Source organism: Fundulus heteroclitus, chromosome 16, assembly GCF_011125445.2.
Source record: "Fundulus heteroclitus isolate FHET01 chromosome 16, MU-UCD_Fhet_4.1, whole genome shotgun sequence".
Lineage (NCBI taxonomy): Eukaryota > Metazoa > Chordata > Actinopteri > Cyprinodontiformes > Fundulidae > Fundulus > Fundulus heteroclitus.
In genome coordinates, this window is record NC_046376.1 from 8,684,175 (window position 1) to 8,705,606 (window position 21,432).

The following is a 21,432-nucleotide window of genomic DNA, read 5'->3' on the forward strand; positions in this document are numbered from 1 at the left end:
ATAATGATAAAGAAAAAAATATGAAACTTTGAAACTTTAAATTATGTGTTCAAAAAGGGCTTCCATAGTTTTCTGACTGTGACCAACAGCGAAAACCAGAGTTGCATGATATATCTACAATAACGTCAGTATCGGCCAAAGTTAGTAATTTTTTTTTACCATCTTGTTTCAGTTCTTTAAGTAAAACTGAGCCGATATTAACAGCCGATGATTATTTTTATCGTGTTGCCCTTTGTGAATGTGTTTCGGAAGAGGAGGGGGTTTCCATGTGGTGTTCGTTTTGGTCAAGTGCCGATGATAGAGACCAAGTGCAGGATTGAGGGGTGTTTAACTAAAGCAGAGAAGCAATGTCACTGGTGTGGTCTATTTTAGGAAATATATACAATATTAATATCAGTTAATATCAGATGCTGACCATGACTGAATAATAACATTGAATATTGGCCCGAATTCTCACATCGGGGCATCTCTACTGAAAACCAAACCTAAGAAATCCTTAGGACTTGTGTGCAACATGAAAATAGACGCTCAGGATGTTGGGGTCTTGTTTTCGACCATGTCTTCCTGTTGTTGGACAGATACGTGTTCACAGGCATCTACACGTTGGAGGCGTCCATCAAAGTTTTATCCAGAGGATTCTGCATGGGAGACTTCACCTTCCTGAGAGACCCGTGGAACTGGCTGGACTTCATGGTCATCAGCATGGCGTAATAATCAACAACCGACGTTTCCTTCTGATTTCTCACTGATTTGTTGAAATTAACCTTTCTCTGAACGTTTAACACGAGTGGATCAGAGATTTAGCCAGCTGCATTTCATGGTTGTGTCTTATAATATTGCTGAAGATAAATGTGAGGATGATGAATGTCTTCGTTTTACAGATACCTGACAGAGTTTGTTGACCTGGGAAATGTTTCTGCACTGAGGACGTTCAGAGTTCTCCGAGCCCTGAAAACCATCACAGTAATCCCAGGTGAGTATGTCTGTTTCATTACAGAAACATATTTGGTGGTTGGATTAACAATCCTGGTACTGGTTGGATTTAAGAGGGACCAGAGATTGGTTCGGGATTAGGCTACAGCCTACATGACATTATTATTTTCCCTGTCTGGAGATCAGCCACGGATAGTTGGTTCTGATCCATCTTTTAGGAACAATCTGGTCCCGAGTTATGAGTTGGACTAATGCAGGTTATTAATACACTGCAGACAGGAACACAGCAGAAACATAAATAACAGCTGGTGGACGAGTCAGAGCCCTATTATATTTCCTTAAACACAGATTATTGTTACATTGGGATTGGTTTAGGTCTGTAGAGACCAGCACTGGAAAACTGCTGCTGATGTACGGTCATCATACCACCACCAGGTACCTTAATTGTCAGACTATAAGGCGAATTTAAAATCCTTAAATTTTCTCAAAAATTGATGGTGCCTCTTATATATGTGTTGTGCCATTACGCATGTTTTAAGTTATTTAATGTTTAATAAATAACTCTCCGTCTGTTAGGACTCTCCTGTCCAGTGAATATCAGCCCAATCAGCTGATATTAGGACAATAGTTGAAAAGAATGATTCGAGCACTGGCGTTCTTTTAACAGCAAATTATGTACACATATGGAATAAATGGCACTACACTTGTTAATGTTTGAAGCTAGTGTTGTGCCAAAAGAGTTATTCCCAACAAGATAGGCAAATTTAAATAATAATACTTATATAATAAAAAATAATAATAATAATGGTGTATATATATATATATATATATATATATATATATATATATATATATATATATATATATATATATATATATATATATATATATACTAATAATATATATAGTGTAATATATATATGATATATATATCATATATATATATATATATAATATATATATATATATATATGTATATATATATTGTATGTATGTATGTGTGTGTGTCTTTGTGTATGTTTGTATATGCATATATTTGTGTAAAAAAAAATTATCAGTAGCTGTGTTTTGCAACATACATTTATCAGAATATTATTTTACCTTTAACCCCACTAGGACTATTTAAATGCACTGAACCCTTTGTTTTTATAGCTATAGTTTTAAAGTTCCCAGCAAAAAAAACACACAAAAAAAAACAAGTTATAGTTAATTCAAATTGATTCTGTGCCTCCTCAACACATTACACTGAGCAGAGCTGTTGACCTCCCGAAGATGGCGCCCCCAAATCTCATCAGCGCCCATAGGCGAAAGCGTTCAATGCGGGGTCTACTCTTATATTGTGTCTATGGTTGCACCGGCAGGCCAGGTTGGCTGGACGTTGGCCCTTCCAGCCAACATCCAGTTTCAAATGCTGGATTTTCAAATTGGCGTAAAGCGACTGAAAAATGTAACGAGCAAGAGAGATCAGAGTTGCACAGCGAGTCAATACAAGCTGGCTGCTTTGGATGACGTCCCCATTAGACCCTGGTTGCGTGCACTGAAGTGTACATGACAATAAAGTAGTAAATATTAATCCATTTATTTATTGTATTTTAATTAGGCCTGCAGGCTCATAGGTCTTTTGTCCAAAAAAATAAAAAAATTTCACAGCACCCACTGTTCAAAATTAGTTCCAGCAGCCCTGAAACTGGGAGTTTGTTTCCACAGGAGAGGAGCCTGATAGCTAAAGAGTCTGCCTCCCATTCTACTTTTAGAGACCTTTTATTAAATTATTTGGCCTTCCTGGGGATAAATAATTACAAAACTCTAGTCTTAAAGTGAGAAATGATTAAATGTTTTTCTGTTAACACTAAGTGATTCTTGTTCAGCATGCCATCACTCTAGAACAAAATTCACCAATTATCATTGTAGCACTTTGTTTTCCAGACAGCGCTTAGACAACCAGTTGATAAGTAATGCATGTGGCTAAACGTCACTGTTTCATTAAGTTGACTTTAGCTTTTTTTTATATATATATAAATATGACGTTTTTATAACCAGATTATATAACCATCATTATAACCAGACTCGTTATGACAGTAAAAGTTTAGGTTGGACGTAACTCTCCTAACTGTTTTGTACTTTTGCCTGCAGGTCTAAAGACGATTGTCGGAGCTCTCATCCAATCAGTGAAGAAGCTGCGTGATGCCATGATTCTGACCGTGTTTTGCCTCAGTGTCTTTGCCCTGGTTGGTCTTCAGCTCTTCATGGGGAACCTCAGACAAAAATGTGTCCTCAACCCTTTTCTGTCACCCAACAACTATACATCCGAGGGAGCCTTCAACTTCAGTTTCTATGAAGACAACAGCACTGACATTGATTTCTACAATCACATTAACAACCCAGGTAGCTGAGTGTTAAAGTCTTTTATTTCTCAAATCGTAATTATCCACCTGCACAGGTACAAACACCAGGCTGTCTTTGTGTCCCACAGAAAATTATTACTACCTGCCTGGTCAGATTGATGCTTTGCTGTGTGGAAACAGCTCTGATGCAGGGTACCTGCTTATAACCATTAATATTATTATCATTATTATTATTTTTATTGCTGATGGGGATAGTGATGAATATGATGGTGTGTTCAGGACCTGTCCAGATGGCTACATGTGTCTGAAGGCGGGGAGAAACCCAAACTACGGCTACACCAGCTATGACAGCTTCAGTTGGGCGTTTCTGGCCCTGTTCAGACTCATGACCCAGGACTTCTGGGAGAACCTGTTCCACCTGGTCAGTACCCAACAAATGCTAGTCCGTGCTGATCCCTCACTTTGGACAGGCTAAAATGGCTGGTGAGACGAAGGACCGTCAGAACCGCTTCAAACTAATGTGGACCCCTGGAAGACTAGCTTTTTGCCATGGCAACGGCTAATGGGGATCCTTAATAAAAATTACAAATTAAAACTGTAGTAAAAGATGCATACCTTGTTTTTCTGACTACAAGTCACATCTTTATGTGTCATAAAGAGGAAAATAACATATATAAGTCGCACCAGACTATAAGTCGTATTTATTTAGAAAGTTATTTCACACAATCAATCACATAGTTGCATCCACAATCGACTGAATAATATGAAACATTGGAGGTTGAATGGGGTCAATTAGCATAACAAGCTAGCAACTCCAACCCAGAAAGTGCATTTCAACGTAACGGGCCGTTACACTAAAAGTTGTCAAAACGCTGGAATTAGACCACGAGCGTAGCGGTGCTACATGCTAAGCTAACACTATGGCACAGATATTAGAGAGCAACATAAAGCTCATGTGCAGCATCAGCGAAGTTGTGAACCTTTAAGCTAGCACTAGCTGTTATCAACTTCACAGACAGCCCAATAACAGGGTTCTGTCTCGATCTGGGCTCTCGAGTATGCATGCTGCGTGAATGCATACTGAAACATCAAAACAACATATGTACACGTGTTCTGTATTTGTTGTCTAGAGGTTAATGTTTCAATTAATTTTAAAGTGGTACAGGAGCAGCATATAGTTTTCACAAGCCAAGCTCACCCTCTTGTGGCTATAGACGGTAATCTGACTATAAGGCGCAGGATCGGCCAAGTCCGAGTTATAGTTTGAAAAAATACGGTAATTTGATTATGAAAAAAAAGTAATTTTTTGTTTGATCCATAAACACAAACTGTTGAAACAGAATAAACTGCTTAGTTTAGACTTAGACTAAGACAACTTTATTTGTCATTTTGTATGCACAGAGTGCGTACAGAACGAAATTTCGTGGCATACAGCTTGTAAATTGCAGTAAAAATAAAATTACAGTATAAGGTGCAGCAGTGATTTAAAAGTAAACAATTTAAATGTAGACAATGTAGGAGAAAAGTCACAGTGTACAGGTCAGTATTTTTAAAAACCATTTGTATGTGCAGAATTGATTGTGCAAGGGCATTTGTGCAAGAATACAGCTTGTAGATTACAGTAGATTTAGAATACAGCATAAGGTGCAGCAGTGATTTAAAAGTAAAATAATTGAAATGTAAACAATGCAGGAGAAGTCACAGTGTACATGTGAGTTTATAGAGCCAAAGCACCAGCATCTCACACCTTCCGGCCTCTGTGTGTGTCTCTCTGCAGACACTGCGAGCCGCAGGGAAAACCTACATGATCTTCTTCGTGGTCATCATCTTCCTTGGTTCCTTCTACCTCATTAATCTCATCCTCGCGGTGGTCGCCATGGCGTACGATGAGCAGAACCAGGCTAACATAGCTGAGGCCAAACAAAAAGAAGAGGAATACGCCCAGATCCTGGAGGCGCTGAAGAAGAGAGAAGAGGAGGTACGATGTGATGAAAATAAAATCCTCCCTACATGCTTCAGAACCAAGCTGAATGTATGGGTTTGTTGTCCTTTACAGCAAGCAGCCATCAGGGCGGCGCTCTTGGAGAAACAAGACCCTACATCACAGAACCAGGAACATACTACAATGGATGGTACACTGACCATACTGGGCTTTTTCACGCTGGATCAGGGCTTTTTCTGCTCTCATGTAGTCGGATGACCGCTCATACTAAGCCTTGTTCTGGTTCTGCTGGAAGTTTCTACCTGTTAAAAGGGAGACATTCCTCTCCACTGTCACCTCATGCTTGGTCGGGTTGAGGGATTGCTGTGAAATAAGTCTTCTGGAGATAACTCTCTTTGCATTTTATAATTATAAATTCTCTACATGTTACTGTATTCAGTTGGATTTAATTAAAATATGTCTAAAAGGGTTCTTGAGATAAAATAATCTTAACTTTACAGATTAAAAAAAAATATTAGTCATTAATTATTTCAAACATTGGGAACCATTCTAATTGCTGCGCCGTTGTGGCAATAAGATGCATTTTTACAGAAAGTGTCCCTTTACTCAGCACCTTTGTGTTTCAGACTATGAGGATGACCAGAGGCCGTGTCCTCCATGCTGGTACGTGTTTGCTGACATCTTCCTGAAGTGGAACTGCTGTGGCTGTTGGAGATGGCTGAAAAAAATTCTCTACACCATTGTCATGGATCCGTTTGTGGACCTCGCCATCACCATCTGCATCGTCCTTAACACCGTCTTCATGGCCATGGAGCATTATCCGATGACTGAGGAGTTTGAGGAGATTCTCAGCATCGGAAATCTGGTCAGTAATAGAGCAGAGAAACCGAGTCAGAGTCAATACAGCAAGGCTGTTTTCATGTAACCTGACTCCGCCAGGTGGATTTGTTCCGCATATCCATCTGGAAACCTTCCGTTGAAGTAATTTTGGGAAGGGGTGAAAATACTGGTTAGCTGATTGGCCTATGTTGGTGATAGACGGGCCAAATAAACCAATCAGATCAACAAAGCATATGACGTACTAACAGCAACGACGAAAACACAACCACAAGCTCTTGTCGAAACCAGTCGGGAGAAGAGCAAAAACATCTTTTCCTCTGAGAAAAGCCTCCAGAGCAGTGTTTTGCTCTTCTTTCAGCAAAGAAGTACTCTGTAATTCCGATAAAACTTGCTCGATAGCCACGCTAACGCTAGTTTCATCGGCTGAAGCCGCCATGTTCTTTAGACTGAACTGTCGCGCTTCTCGTTGCGTCACACCTCAACCCGCCTCAAAGCCAACGCTGATTGGACGTTCGTTTGGTGAACGGCTCCAAAGTTTCTTTAACGGAAAGTAGCCAGACTGATCTGCGAGTGAAACCTTGAAAGCTCGCGAGATCAGGATGGTCTCACGAGGCTAGTTTTCATGTCCTGGAGTCCAAACCGAGGTGGATGTTTTGTTTGAGGGTAAAATTCGATTGATCACTTAGTCTTGTGTGTAACTTTGGAGCAAACTGAAGAATGTTCTGCAACCTATCAACAGCCTTCAAAGCTGCTGTCGTGCCTCACGGAATATGAATGGATAAGAGTTAAAGTTAGGTTTTATTTTACTTTCAAAGGTCAAGCCCAGGTAACTGCTCACCTGTATGTTTGTTTGATGGTGAAATGTTTTATCACTCAAATCAAATTAGAGCAGTGGTTCTCAAATCTTTTCTGTTGCGCCTCCATTTGAAGAAGGCACTACTAAATGTGACAACAGCACCCCCTACTGGTTGGCCTGTACCTGCAGTCACTAGTATGATGGATACGATAAATAAACTCCTTTTTTTCCCCCCAGTGTCCTGTCTAGCAATGTGGCAATAAGAATTGATGTCTTAATGCCAAACAGAGCTCGACAGATTTTGCTTTCACAAGTGGAGCAAACAGCATTCGCCGTAGTTCTCCGCTTGATTTATGCATGAAAATAGTTTTATTGTGATTCCTGCAGGAAGAATTTCAAATTATATGGACACTACAATGGGAAAGTAGGGGAGTAAAGAAAGAACAAGAAGAGCAAAAAAAGAAAGAGAAGAGGTGAAATAAAGAAGAGATAAAAGGGAAAGAATGATAAAAAAAGTACAAAACCTAATGTAACTTAAGTTTTTCTTTAATGTTAATAGAATGATGATATTTTTGCCACAGCAGGCTCATAGCTAGTAGAAAGTTGACTGCGGGCTAAAATGCCTTTTGTATTGTTGTCAATATTATATAGTTAAAAAGATGTGGCACATCTGAAACATTCTAGTTGTTAGAAAACATTGTTATATGTTATAAATCAACCAATATATATGTTATACATTTTAAAAGGGATTCTGGGTAATCTTCAGAACAGCAGCTTTAATGTACTAAAATAGCAAATGTTAAAAAAGTTACCTTTTTGACCCATTTTTTTGGGATGGGGGGCCTGAAAATGTTTCCTTCTACAAAGGGGGCACAACAGAAGACATTTGAGGACCACTGGGGTGTGTTAACGTCAGTATGGGACAGATTAAGATAGCAAGCAGGTGTGGTTTCTCTTAAAGAGGCAGATAAATCATCTGACGTCTGATATTTGACCCTTAACAGGTCTTTACGGGGATCTTTACGGCTGAGATGATTCTCAAACTTCTGGCGATGGATCCGTATTATTACTTCCAGGTCAGGACTGTATCTCAGGAATAACGGCATTGTTTTGATGGCGGGCAGCTGCTCACATGGTAACGAGCTCTGGTCTCGGTTACAGGTGGGCTGGAACATCTTTGACAGCATCATCGTCACCATGAGTCTGGTCGAGCTGGGACTGGCTAACGTTCAGGGTCTGTCTGTGCTGCGGTCCTTCAGATTGGTCCGTTCATCACTTTCACTCCTTGATCGAACGGGGACCTCAGTTCTAGGTACCTCATCTGTCTCTCTTCATCTCACCTTGTCACGTCCAGATGAGAGTCTTCAAGCTGGCCAAATCGTGGCCGACTCTGAACATGTTGATAAAGATCATCGGGAACTCTGTGGGAGCACTGGGGAACCTGACGCTGGTTCTCGCCATCATCGTCTTCATCTTCGCTGTCGTTGGGATGCAGCTTTTTGGAAAGAGCTACAAAGACTGCGTCTGTCGCATCGCAGCAGACTGCGAGCTTCCTCGCTGGCACATGAACGACTTCTTTCACGCCTTCCTCATCATCTTCAGGGTTCTGTGTGGCGAGTGGATCGAGACAATGTGGGACTGTATGGAGGTGGCAGGGGAGACTATGTGTCTGATTGTCTTCATGATGGTTCTGGTGATTGGAAACCTGGTGGTAAGTCTGCAGAAAAACTCTTTTCTGCTTTATTTATTAAAAGCTCAAGATACGAATATGTTCTTGACCTTGCTTCAGGTCCTGAATCTGTTCCTGGCCTTGTTGCTGAGCTCGTTCAGTGGAGGCAGTCTTTCAGCTACAGAGGAGGAAGGAGAAAACAATCTCCAGATTGCAATAAACCGGATCAGCAGGGCCGTAGCCTGGACCAAGGCCTGGTTCCTGAAACATATCTGGTCTCTGGTGAGAAAGACGACAAACGTGAACTCAGATCCGACAGGTGGGAGCAGATATTATTTGTGAATGTATAAATGTGAATCTTATTTGTTTGTTTTTTTCGGTCTTAATAGTTGTTTTTGTCTTTGTATTTTAAATAAATCCTTTTAGCTGCAAGCTGTGTCGAAAGCGACAAATCCAAGGAGGTTTTGGCTCTGACGATCATGAGTTCAGAACAGCTGATGGCACAAGTCCCAGACCCCAACCTGAGCAGCTACTACCATAACATCACGTCCCTGAAGGTCCCCATGGCTGAGGCCGAGTCTGACTTTGAGATGCCTTATAATGATGATGATGATGATGATGAGGAGGAGGAGGAGGAGGAGGATGAGGAGGAGGATAATATAGAAGAAAAGCTCCTACAAGTAAAATTTGGTTTACTTTCCTGCAGTGGTCTGCCTTTATTTTTGCCATGTTGCCTTTTAAAATGTACATTCGATAAATATGCTGTGGACGCTGAAGTCTTTCTCTGCTCAGGGCGATGAGGCTTCGCTCTGCAGCACCGTGCAGAGACCTCCTGAAGTCCCAATAAAAGAAGAGGAAGAGGACATTCCTGAAGACTGTTGCACAGACAGTAAGTGCACCGACAGAAGAACTAATGTGATCCTTTACCCTTTTACTAAAGACCGGTAAGAACTGACAGCAAAATTACAGCTGGAATATTCAGATGTTCTACATTTTCTGCTCGGTTTTTGTACTGAAACTCAGGAGAAACTCGGAGTCTCTTTAAATGTCTGCAGAAAATGCTTAGTTTTTGTTTGTTTTTTTATAAAAAATATAGAAGTCTATCATAGGAAAACTTTAGAAAGAAAAAGCTCAAGCAATATTGATTTAAATTCAGTATTCAGTCTAAATTCATAGGAGTCTTTCAGCATCCGAGATCTTGACCTGGTAATATGTTCTCACTCTATCTAAACGTTTTCCAAATATTTATATGTTTTTGTTACATTTTTTTTATATACTGAGTAATTAGTTTAGGACATTTAGGTTTATTAGTTCTGTCTCTATTCATACTTCTACTGTTTTCTTTCATCTGTTTCTCATCTACATCCCTCATCTCCCTAGACTTACTCCCCTCAAAGCAGCAATATATTCTGGAGATTGGGCTAATCTGGTCATGGGTCTACTAAATCTGTTCAGTTCAGCTCAATTCAGTTCAGTTTATTTCCATAGCAACAACACAAGTCATCTCAAGGCGCATTACAAAAGAGATCGATTCAGTCAACCCATACAGACAGATCCAAAGTCATGTTAGTTATGAAGGCAGATTTAGTTTTTCATTCAAATAGGCTCAAAAGCTTTCTATTTAAGGAAATCCAGTAAGTCACTGACTTGCAGCATTTATTTGTCCTGGATGAACATGTAGCGACAATGGAGGAAGGAACCTCCAGCAGAACCAGAACTGAGCTCGGTTTTAACTTTCCACTTTCTATGACCCACTAAGGGTTTGAGATGGCAAAGCATTCACACAAAATAGAAACACTGACCTGCAACTTTCCAGGTAGAAGAAAATTAAAAAGGTAGAAGAATATTAAAAAGGCAAATGGCAGAGCAGTTGCATTCTGAGAAGGCTGTGAGTTCAAACCCTGCAGACTGACATTATGGGTCTCTGAGCAAGACCCTTAGCCTGAGATTGCTAACCAGGCGCTGTACAATTGCATTGACGAATATAGATTATTTCCTTCATATATGCTGCTGTTAGCATCTTGACAGCCTTTGTGGCCAATTTCTTTTAGCAGGTACAGGAAAGCATTATTTGCTAAATCATGTTGCACATAGAACATAGATTTTTATTGATCCTCTCGTCCTGATCGATACATTGTCAAATGATTCCCCCTAGGACATCTACTTTATTAACAGTGTTGTAATTGACCCTAGAAGACTGAATGCTGAAATGAAATCAAAATTGTTGTTCATCAAATCTTTAGTTTGTGGGTGTGCGCTCTTACTCATATAAGAGTAAAAAAGTATTCAGTAAGAAGGCAACTCAAGTAATGAGTAACTAATCAGAACAAATAAAGATTAAATAAAAATGATGTAATCAGACAGACATAAATATATGGTTATGTGCAAATCCTGGTATTTTAAAGACAAAATGAAAACTTTAACAAATTCTAGTTTTTGCCTCTCTGGTGCATTTTTTTATTAAAACAAGTCAGTTCTTTATTCATGAAGTTACTCACAGTAGGTAGAATAGCAAGACATTTTAGTCAAGTAAGAGTAGTGGTACTTGGGTCATATTACTCAAGTAAAAGTAAAAAGTACAGTGCAGTAAAACTACACCTAAACGTACATTTTGTTAAGTAAATGTAACTGAGTAAATGTAACTAGTTACTACCCATCTCTGGATATTTATCAATGCATGAATGACATGGTGAAAATATGACCCCCATTTTTCCCCCTCTTATGACTAAATAACCCAAAATATTGCTTTTACGTTTGACTGTGTACCTTTACAAACGGCCCCACTTAATGTACACCATTCACTCCCGTGAAAAGCTTCCACGTTTGGACTGATCTGCTTGTGTTTTTGTTTCAGAGTGTTACAGTCGCTGTCCGTGGCTGGACATAGACACGTCCCAGAGCAAAGGAAAAATCTGGTTTAATATAAGGAAAACGTGTTACACCATCGTAGAGCACAATTACTTTGAAACGTTCATCATCTTCATGATCCTGCTGAGCAGCGGAGCTCTGGTAAATGTTTAAAATGTTTACGATTATGGATGCTACGGTAGTTTTTGACCATAATCTGTTGTTGAAGTCTATAACGTCTCAGGGTTTTACTCTGAGACTTGTTTAATTCGGTGTGTTGGTTGGTTCAATGGGACTGAGCAGGTCTCTGCAAACTAATCTACCGGTTGGCATGGCTAGCTGTGGACTACCAACAATCCTGACAATGTGACTACTAACATGGCTGCTAAACGTGCTCAGGTGAGATGATCTAACTTTATTAACCACTACTAAATGGAGAATGTTAATGAATAAAACTTTGTTTAGTTCATGGAAGGTTGTGACTTTTATTCTGGCTTCCTGAACCTCATGTTGAGATATTATTGGATGACAGAGTCCCATCGTACCCCTCAATTAGAATCAGACTGCAAAAAAGGATCTAAAAATAATTAAAATGTTCTTAAAGTTAATGTATTTTTCCTTGATTTGAGCAGTTAAATAAGATTATCTGCCAATGGAATGAGTAGTTTAACCCTTAAAATAAGATAATTAGATAGACTGCATTTGAAATAAGAATATGGAGATGAATTGTTCCCATTTTAAGTGCAAAAATCTAACTCCATTGGCAAATCAGTTTATTTACCTGCTCAAATCAAGGACAAATACACTAATTTTAAGAACATTTTACTTATTTTTAGTTCCACTTTTGCAGTGCAGAGTTTCTACACTTTCAAAATATTAAACCTGCTTTAAGCATTTTCCAAGCCTGGAGAGTTTATGTTAAAATTAACAGAATTACAGAAACATACTTAGATTTCTCTACCGATTGCCTTTTCAACAATGTAATCGTTAAAAAAAAAAAGTAATTGCAGAAAGATTACACAGTTGCAGTAGGCACTTTTTATACACTTATCATGGTGTGAATATAGTAATGGGAAGAGACAAAATTATATCAACCTCCTCAACATGATGACAACTGCAATGCTTGTTTTGGCAGGATTAAATTCACTGTTGATTTTCTTTAATCCACAGACACTCAGATTTACCAATGATATTTACCCTTCTCAATAATAAATGGGGAAATCATCCTTGTCATTCTTCTAATTACTTTGTAGATTTAAAAAAAAAAAACATTTCACTACTATTTTTACGATTTACCTCTGTTGATGAGCTCAGGGTGTTTCCAAAACCCTAAACTTTAGCTCCCTCCACGGACTGATGTCTGGACATTTGCTGGGTCAGTCCAAAGCGTCAATATTACTTCCAGTCAGAAGAAACACGTTGGTAATTTCAAGATTGGTTTATACCTAGATCTGCAAGGGGTATGAATAATTTTGGGTTTAGCTGTACATTTTCAGAAGGCTCTTTATTACTTTGCCTTGGCAAAGGGTGCATGTCCAGGATTATCTCTCAGGGCAACTTCCCTAGAATTTGGCTCATTTGGGCTTCTCTATAGGGACTGGTACCGTTCTCAGAACATGGGCCTAATAGTACATCACCACCTCTATGTCTATAAATGCTTTGACTGCATTTATAGAAACTATGCAATCTATTTAGCATCCACCTCTGACACTAATAGATGAAATAGTGTGATTTAACCATTAAAAACCAGCATAAGAGCTCGCGAGGCTTTACATTTTACTCTAGTCCAGGTTTTTTACTTTAAATATTGTCAACAGGCCTTTGAGGACATCTACCTTGAGCAGCGGCGGGTGATCAAGATAATTCTGGAATATGCAGATCAGGTTTTCACGTACGTGTTTGTGATCGAGATGGTTCTCAAGTGGGTGGCCTATGGATTCAAGACCTACTTCACTAATGCCTGGTGCTGGTTGGACTTCCTCATCGTAGATGTAAGACCCTGATTAATCCTCCTCTGCATGCATAATTACTCCTTCGTGTTTTCACTGAGAGACTTCAAATTCAGGTGTAGTTCATCCACAGAAGCTGTTTTTCAGGTGTCCCTGGTGTCACTGACAGCAAACATTCTGGGATACTCTGAGCTGGGAGCCATCAAGTCTCTGAGGACTCTGAGGGCACTAAGGCCTCTCAGGGCCTTGTCTCGCTTTGAGGGCATGAGGGTAAGACAGGCAGTCTAAAAAGGGACAGATGGACAGACAACTGTCTGTCTTTGGTTGCTTTAAAGTTTCACTCACTGTTGCATGGAGTGAACTTTGTTCCATTATTGTTGCAAGCAAAGAGCACGTTTTATAAATGGAAGTTTGAAACAAATGCAAGCCAGAAATTAAACTTTGAAAAACAAGGATTTGAGAGTAATTTTGCTGTTTTTTTCCATTTTTTCTTTAAAAAAATCATATTTATCATATTTATTTAGTTTTTACAGCTTTTACTTTTTTTCTAATTTCTCTTTCAGACTGAGTTTTGTAAATTGCATTCTCTTTTTTGCACTTTACAGATCACATTCTCTTCACTTACTTTTCTTGGCACGCACATTGCCCAATAAAAATGCCGTCTTCACTCCTCACTCCAGAGGAAAGCCCGCCCCCAGAAGTGAAGAGTGAAAAAAAAACATTTTAAAATATAGAACCTGTAAATAAAATATGACAAAAAGTAAAAAGAAATTGAAAAAATTAAATCTGAGAAAACAGCAGAAGTATTTCAAAGTTTAATTTTTTGCAATTTTTTTTTTTTTCAAATTTTCATTTACAAAACGTGTTCTTTGCAACAACAATGGGACGAAATTCACTCCACGCTGTCGCTGCGCCTGTCGGCCTGCAGGTGGTGGTCAATGCGCTGGTGGGCGCCATCCCCTCCATCTTCAACGTGCTGCTGGTCTGTTTGATCTTCTGGCTCATCTTCAGCATCATGGGCGTGAACCTGTTTGCCGGGAAGTTTTATTACTGTTTCAACGTAACGTCAGGAGAAGTATTCCTCCCCGACGAAGTCGACAATAAGACCCAGTGCCTCGCTCTGATCGAGCAAAACTTCACCGATGTGCGCTGGAAGAACATCAAGATCAACTTCGACAACGTAGGGATGGGCTACCTGTCTCTGCTGCAAGTGGTGAGCGAGAAGGCCGACACAGGAAGGGTTTCAGACCAGATCGGTACTGTAAAAGTAAAAGGTATTTTTTTATTTTCTTCAGGCCACGTTTAAAGGCTGGATGGACATCATGTATTCAGCGGTGGACTCTAGACAGGTCAGAACGTCTCCTACTGGTCCAGTTCCTGGTATTATAACTCCCTGTGTATCTAGAATTTTGAGGTTTTATGGATACTGAACCCAGAAGCTTTGCTGGTACTGAACCTCAGGTTGAACATGGTAAAGCTGTCCCTGGTACACTGCGATCCCCCCTGAGGCATAACTATGTTGTTACTACCTGGGTTTCAACCTTGCTGGTTTAGGTGGAGTCCCAGCCAGTGTACGAGGACAACCTGTACATGTACCTGTACTTTGTCTGCTTCATCATCTTTGGCTCCTTCTTTACCCTCAACCTCTTCATTGGGGTCATCATCGACAATTTCAACCAGCAGAAAGCAAAGATAAGTTTCCCGTAATGAGTAATTTTCTGTTTTTCCTCCTACCAGTCATTTAACGTTTTTTTGTCTCGTGTTTACCTCGGAGGAACAGATCTCTTCATGACAGAAGAACAGAAAAAATACTACAATGCCATGAAGAAACTGGGCTCCAAGAAGCCACAGAAGCCAATTCCTCGACCCACAGTACGTTCAGTAGAATCTTAAAAAAACAAACCTGTTGAGATGGAGACCCGGGCTTGAAAAACTCTGGTTCTGTTTCTGTCTAGAACAAGTTTCAGGGTCTGGTCTTTGACCTTGTGACCAAGCAGTTTTTCGACATCCTCATCATGGTGTTGATCTGCCTCAACATGGTGACGATGATGGTGGAGACAGACGAGCAGAGTCCCGAGAAGGAAGAAATCCTGTACTGGGTCAACCTCGTCTTCATCATCATCTTCAGCGGAGAGTGCTCCCTCAAGATGATCGCCCTGCGGAAGCACTACTTTAACGTGGGCTGGAACATATTTGATTTTGTGGTGGTGATACTGTCTGTTGTAGGTGAGGAAGAACCCGATTTCATGGTTTTATGAAACAGAGGCTACCTTCCTTCAATTCAGAGAAATAACTTTCACTTTCACTCTATTTTTTTAGTAAATTATCCAACATTAAACACAGGAAACAGTAAAAAAAAAAACAACGATAAACAAACAAACCCACAATTTACCAAAAAAAAAAAGGAATAGGCTGAAGCAAAGCTTATTATTGCCTACCCTGTTTTATACTTATAACCTTTACAACCTACCAGGTTCTTTACAGTACATATATAAATATTCAAATCTACATAACATAGGATTTTATCATTTTACATTTTAAAGCCCTTTTAAAATTCACCAAGAAAGGACATAACTTTAAATCGTCATTCAGTTCATTCCACAGTTTCACACCGATAACTGAAACACATCTAGACTTTATCTGGCTCTTCTCTTTTGCACATTCAAATATAAACAAACCTCGCAAATTATATTTATTCTCTCTTAACTTAAATAACTTCTGAATACCAGAAGGAAGACTTTTGTTCACTGCTTTATACATTATTTCCAGTATTTTTATATAAACAATGTCTTTGAATTTTAATGTATCACTTTAAATGAACAGTTTATCAGTTGGTTCACGGTATCCCACCTTATTAATAAGCCTTATAGCTTTTTTTTTTGCAACTTAACTAACTTTTCAATAATTGTTTTATTTGCATTTCCCCATACTTCTGAACAATAAGTCAAATAAGGCATGACCAAAGAGAAATATATAATATACAGGCCTTTGATATTTATTAAATCTTTTATTTTAAACAATATTCCAATAGTTTTTGCAACTTTGTTTCGAACATATTCTGTGTGAGGCTTCCAACTAAGTTTATTGTCTATAATAATCCCTAAAAAATAACGATTTCCTTCTCTTTCCTTCCTTTATCCTTTCTCAGGCCTCCTTCTTGCTGACATCATTGAGAAGTACTTTGTTTCTCCGACCCTCTTCCGTGTGATCCGATTGGCTCGCATTGGCCGGATCCTGCGTCTCATTCGTGGAGCCAAGGGAATCCGAACGCTGTTGTTCGCCTTGATGATGTCCCTCCCTGCCCTCTTCAACATCGGCCTCCTCCTCTTCCTCATCATGTTCATCTTCTCCATCTTCGGGATGTCTAATTTCGCCTACGTGAAGAAAGAGGCCATGATCGATGACATCTTTAACTTCGAGAGCTTTGGGAACAGCATGATCTGTCTGTTCATGATCACCACATCGGCCGGATGGGACGGCTTGCTCAACCCCATCATGAACACGCCTCCGGACTGCGATCCGGACTTCGAGAACCCCGGCTCACACGTCAGGGGAAACTGCGGCAGCCCGGCGGTCGGCATCGTCTTCTTCACCTCCTACATCATCATGTCCTTCCTGGTGGTGGTCAACATGTACATCGCCATCATCCTGGAGAACTTCAACGTCGCCACCGAGGAGAGCGCCGACCCGCTGTCCGAGGACGACTTCGATATGTTCTACGAGACCTGGGAGAAGTTCGACCCTCGAGCCTCGCAGTTCATACACTACAGGTGAGTCCCCTCCTGAGAGCCGAGGCCTTCCCGTCCAGGTGAACCTGACCGGAATCTGATGTGTTTCACAGCGAGCTGTCAGACCTCTGTGATGCTCTGCAGGATCCTATGAAGATTCCCAAACCCAACACCCTCAAACTGATACAAATGGACCTGCCTCTGGTTCCAGGAGACAAGATCCACTGCATGGACATCCTGCTGGCTCTCACAGCAGAGGTGACGTCACACTTATTACCTTTTATCTTGGAGACAGATGGAGTTGTAGGAGTTTCAGTCATTTTCTCTGTACAGACCCTAAAACCTGCGGCTTTACTGGCCGCCACTTGGCAACCCCAAGCTCCAGCTCCCTCCGCAGATTTTAGGAGGCTGGCCAGGTGATGTGGTGTACTTCTGGTCTTTGTCATGCTGGAGCACTGGCAGAGGGAAGAAGGTTATCTTCCAAGATTTCCTGGTACAAAACCATGTCCATTAGCCACGCAACACAGTGAAATCATCCTGGGGCTAAAGCATGCCGCCATGTTTCCACCTCATACTCGGCCTTTCTTCCGGTTCATTAAAAGCAAAACAGTTCTATTACCATTCAATTTTATTTATATAGCTCCAATTCACAACACGTCACCTCGTGGAAGTTTACAAAGTCTAATTCAATCAAATCCTCCAGGTTGGTCAGAAAGTTTCCTCTCTAAGGAAACCCAGCAGGTTGCATCAAGTCTCTCCAAGCAGCATTCACTCCTCCTGAAAGAGCGTAGAGCCACAGTGGACAGTCGTCTGCATTGTTGATGGCTTTGCAGCAATCCCTCATACTGAGCATGCATGAAGCGACAGTGGAGAGGAAAACTCCCCTTTAACAGGGAGGAAAACCTCCAGCAGAACCAGAACCAGGCTCAGTGTGAACGCTCATCTGCCTCCACCCACTGGGGCTTAGAGAAGACAGAGCAGAGACACAGAAAGCTCAGAAGCTCACATTGATCCAGGAGTACTTTCTATGTTATTTGGTAATAGTGGATGATCTGCCTCCCCTGGATGATGTTACAGCTAACAGAACATCAGACCAGGTGTACCTTCTATGAAGATAAAAAATGACAGAACAAAAAGATAAAAAATGAAATAACAACAAGCAATGCAAATTGGAGAACAGTAGGAGAACTCAGCAGAGTGAGAGAAATAGACCCTGATGTCCTCCAGTAGCCTAAGCCTATAGCAGCATAACTACAGAGATAGCTCAGGGTAACATGAGCCACTCTGACTAGAAGCTTTGTCAAAAAGGAAAGTTTTAAGATTAGTCTTAAAAGTAGACAGGGTGTCTGCCTCACGGACCAAAACTGGGAGTTGGTTCCACAGGAGAGGAGCCTGATAGCTAAAGGATCTGCCTCCCATTCTACTTTTAGAGACTCTAGGAACCACCAGCAGACCTGCAGTCATGTTGGGGTATCTCTTAAACCTTTTCTGAATCATTCAGATGATCAGTGGATAACTTCAGACTTACTTTCACGCGTGCTTCAGTATCAGCAGATCAGTCCAACGCAGCAGTTAGCTGTGGGTTTTCTTGCAAACTGTGGTCCTAGCCGTCTTCAGACCATTAACAGGTTGCTCCCATGTAGCGATGAGCCGATCCTTCACCTTTCTCATCATCATCATCATCGCCCCGCCAGACAAGATGTCCCATGAAGCTAGAGTCAGGGCGGACTGATGCCAAGTTTTATTTTCGTTTTATGTGACGTGTTTGTCTATGCTTGAAAATCTCGCAACAGCGAAGCCATACTAAAGCCAAAACTGTAAACTAAAACTTGTAGGAGCTCTTATTAAATCTTGTTTTTTATATTTTCAGGTTTTAGGTGAATCTGAGGCTATGGATGCTCTGAAGGCCACCATAGAGGAGAAGTTCATGGCCAACAACCCGTCAAAGGTTTCATCCTGATCTCTGTTCTGTTACAATCTTTACTTATCGAAGTTATTTTTAATTCATGGCAGTAAAAGTGTTGATTATGGGTACTCCTTTTTTTCAGATGTTGTACGAGCCAATCAGTAACACCTTGCGGAGGAAACATGAAGAGCTGGCGGCCGCGGTGATCCAGAGAGCCTACAGGAGACACCTCCTGCGGCGAGTGCTCCGACTGGCGTCCCGCAAGTACAGAGAGCTGAGGGAGGGACGGCGAGACGATCCGTCTCCCCCAGAGACAGAAGGATTTCTCTGTGAACGAATCGACCAGCTGTACGGACACAGAGAGGCGAGTCCAGCTGCTTCGGGTGAGGACCGGAGCGTCCAGGTGGAGCCAGAGAGGGACATTCTCCTCCACTCCGCTCCGCCGCACGGCGTCTGGAACTTTCTGCAGGACGACAGCCAGACAGAGTCGACGACGCAGTCTGTGAAAAAGGCAGCAGACTGACTCCTCTGTCAGCTTCAGCTTCCCTGAAGACGGAGGTTTCACCACAGAGACGCGTGCAGACCCTGTCCCAAACCCCTTCATCTTTTCTTCCCCCAGATGATGTCTCTCTCTGTCCGCAGAAACTTTGTCCAGACCCACAGAGAAGATGACTGGGTTCTTATATAAAATATGTTCCCCAACAGCCTTTCACTTCACTGCTCACTGTTTCAAGTCTTTACTGGTTTTTCTCTCCTGATTGGTGGATGTTGATGAAGGAACCAATGGGTGCCGAGACGGAGGTAGGAAACCAGCCAATCAGAGACGGTTTGGACTGGGCGAGGGAAAAACAAACGGCTGCGTACTGTCGAGCGGCCGAGCGGAGCCGATGGGAACGTCGGACGGTTGGAGCTTCCTCTCCTGGTCAAGCAGCCAATCAGATCCATCGGAGGGAGCGCCGAACGCCCACCTGAGGCTGCGCTCACGCAGAATCAAAACGTCTTAAATCAACGTCGGCCTATCTGTCTGGAGAGCGAAGGGGTTCAGGCTGTGCGTTAACCAGCAGATGTCTTTAGTCAGTTCAGGATTTTATTTCTGCACGTTGATTTTTGTCGACTATTTGTGATGTCATGACAGCTCCTACCTGGTTTAAGGTGGCGCCTGCTTCCACCAGCGGACGCCCTGCCCTGCATGTTAGAGCATAATCCTCCCGTTCCGGGGATCGTCATCGGGCTCACTGCTAACAGAGTCCCTCTTTCCACAGCTGATAACATGTGTGATGGCATCACTGGTGTAAAAGTGAGTCATTTTTAGCTAAATGAAACAAATGTTAAAGAATAATAATCACAACTTTTACTTCAGTATTTTCTTTCTTTCTTTCTTTCTTTCTTTCTTTGTATTTTTAAGAAGTATTTATCAGTGATGATCCTCAGGGATCGGTATTATTCAGATGAAACATCAGTCCTTTTCTTTTCAGCAGGAAATCATCACATGTGTTGTTGTTTTTCTTGATGAAATAATGTTTTTAAATGTACCTTTTTGGGTTAATGGATTAATTGGTATATTCCAAGTATTTTACCTGCATTAACATCTATACGATTAAAGCTTCAGATTTTACCAAGCATGATTTCTGGAGTTTTTGTTTAAAACTCTTAATGTGATGGATCGCATTTAACCTGTTCCCTTTATAGCAGATGTGTCCAAAGTGATTTTTTTTTTTTTGTGGTCCACCAGCTGCACTTTAAGATAGATTTGGCCAACCAGCACTGGTGGCTGATGCAGATGGAAACTTTTTGTTTTTAATTAGTGCAAAATTATGACAGATGAGTTAAAATCTCATTTACAATTGACTGTTAGGTACAACAAATTCCAGTCCAGACCTTTTTCTGCATGGAGTTTAAATGTTCTTCTGCATATTCGTCTTCTCTCCAAGTGCTCCCGCTTCCTCCCACAATAAAAAAAAAACATGACTGTTAGGTTAACTGGTCTCTGTAAATTGTCCCTAGGCGTGAACATGAGTGAATGATTGTCCTTAGATGGACCAGGGACCCGTCTAGGGTGGACCCCGCCTCTCACCCCTCTGACTGCTGAAGATAGAAACCACGAGGATAAGCCAATAAGCAGGTTTAGATAATGGATGGATGGGTCCAGGATCAGATAGTCTGTATTCTAAAAGTAAAAGGGTAGAAGTGTTCGATTCTTGCACATTTGGTCCCACAGCGTAGATCCGGTTGAACTGGTCAACCCGACCATCCTAGACGCAGAATCTGCTGCAGGACACGAGGGAGCTGCTCGGTGTGTGTTAACATCTCCATGGAGACGAGATGATTGTAAATATTTAAACTGAGATCAAGGCCACACGGTCACTGTGATACACATATTAATAAACCAAGTGGCATTTAACACAATGCGTTCATAAACAAGAGCAACACAATGATCTCGCTCAACAAACAGGAGTTATAAAAGCCATGATGTCAGC

General features: G+C 41.1%; 1 protein-coding gene across 3 annotated transcripts in view; it reads left to right on the forward strand.

Moving 5' to 3' along the window:
• scn4ab (sodium channel, voltage-gated, type IV, alpha, b) overlaps positions 1-20,575 on the forward strand; it is a 46,227-nt gene extending 25,652 nt beyond the window's left edge. For all 3 annotated transcript variants that reach the window (XM_021321277.2, XM_036147852.1, XM_012872084.3), the window contains 26 exons: positions 579-707; positions 882-973; positions 3,067-3,318; positions 3,407-3,470; positions 3,558-3,699; positions 5,056-5,256; positions 5,335-5,410; positions 5,847-6,085; positions 7,861-7,932; positions 8,018-8,119; positions 8,211-8,567; positions 8,646-8,844; positions 8,952-9,205; positions 9,318-9,414; positions 11,380-11,534; positions 13,190-13,363; positions 13,469-13,591; positions 14,250-14,534; positions 14,617-14,670; positions 14,876-15,013; positions 15,089-15,193; positions 15,277-15,547; positions 16,470-17,091; positions 17,163-17,307; positions 18,920-18,997; positions 19,098-20,575. In XM_021321277.2, the coding sequence (XP_021176952.2) occupies positions 579-707; positions 882-973; positions 3,067-3,318; positions 3,407-3,470; positions 3,558-3,699; positions 5,056-5,256; positions 5,335-5,410; positions 5,847-6,085; positions 7,861-7,932; positions 8,018-8,119; positions 8,211-8,567; positions 8,646-8,844; positions 8,952-9,205; positions 9,318-9,414; positions 11,380-11,534; positions 13,190-13,363; positions 13,469-13,591; positions 14,250-14,534; positions 14,617-14,670; positions 14,876-15,013; positions 15,089-15,193; positions 15,277-15,547; positions 16,470-17,091; positions 17,163-17,307; positions 18,920-18,997; positions 19,098-19,478 (4,807 nt within the window). In that variant the 3' untranslated portion in view covers positions 19,479-20,575. The remainder of the gene's footprint in view (positions 1-578; positions 708-881; positions 974-3,066; positions 3,319-3,406; positions 3,471-3,557; positions 3,700-5,055; positions 5,257-5,334; positions 5,411-5,846; positions 6,086-7,860; positions 7,933-8,017; positions 8,120-8,210; positions 8,568-8,645; positions 8,845-8,951; positions 9,206-9,317; positions 9,415-11,379; positions 11,535-13,189; positions 13,364-13,468; positions 13,592-14,249; positions 14,535-14,616; positions 14,671-14,875; positions 15,014-15,088; positions 15,194-15,276; positions 15,548-16,469; positions 17,092-17,162; positions 17,308-18,919; positions 18,998-19,097) is intronic.
• Positions 20,576-21,432: the final 857 nt, after the last annotated feature.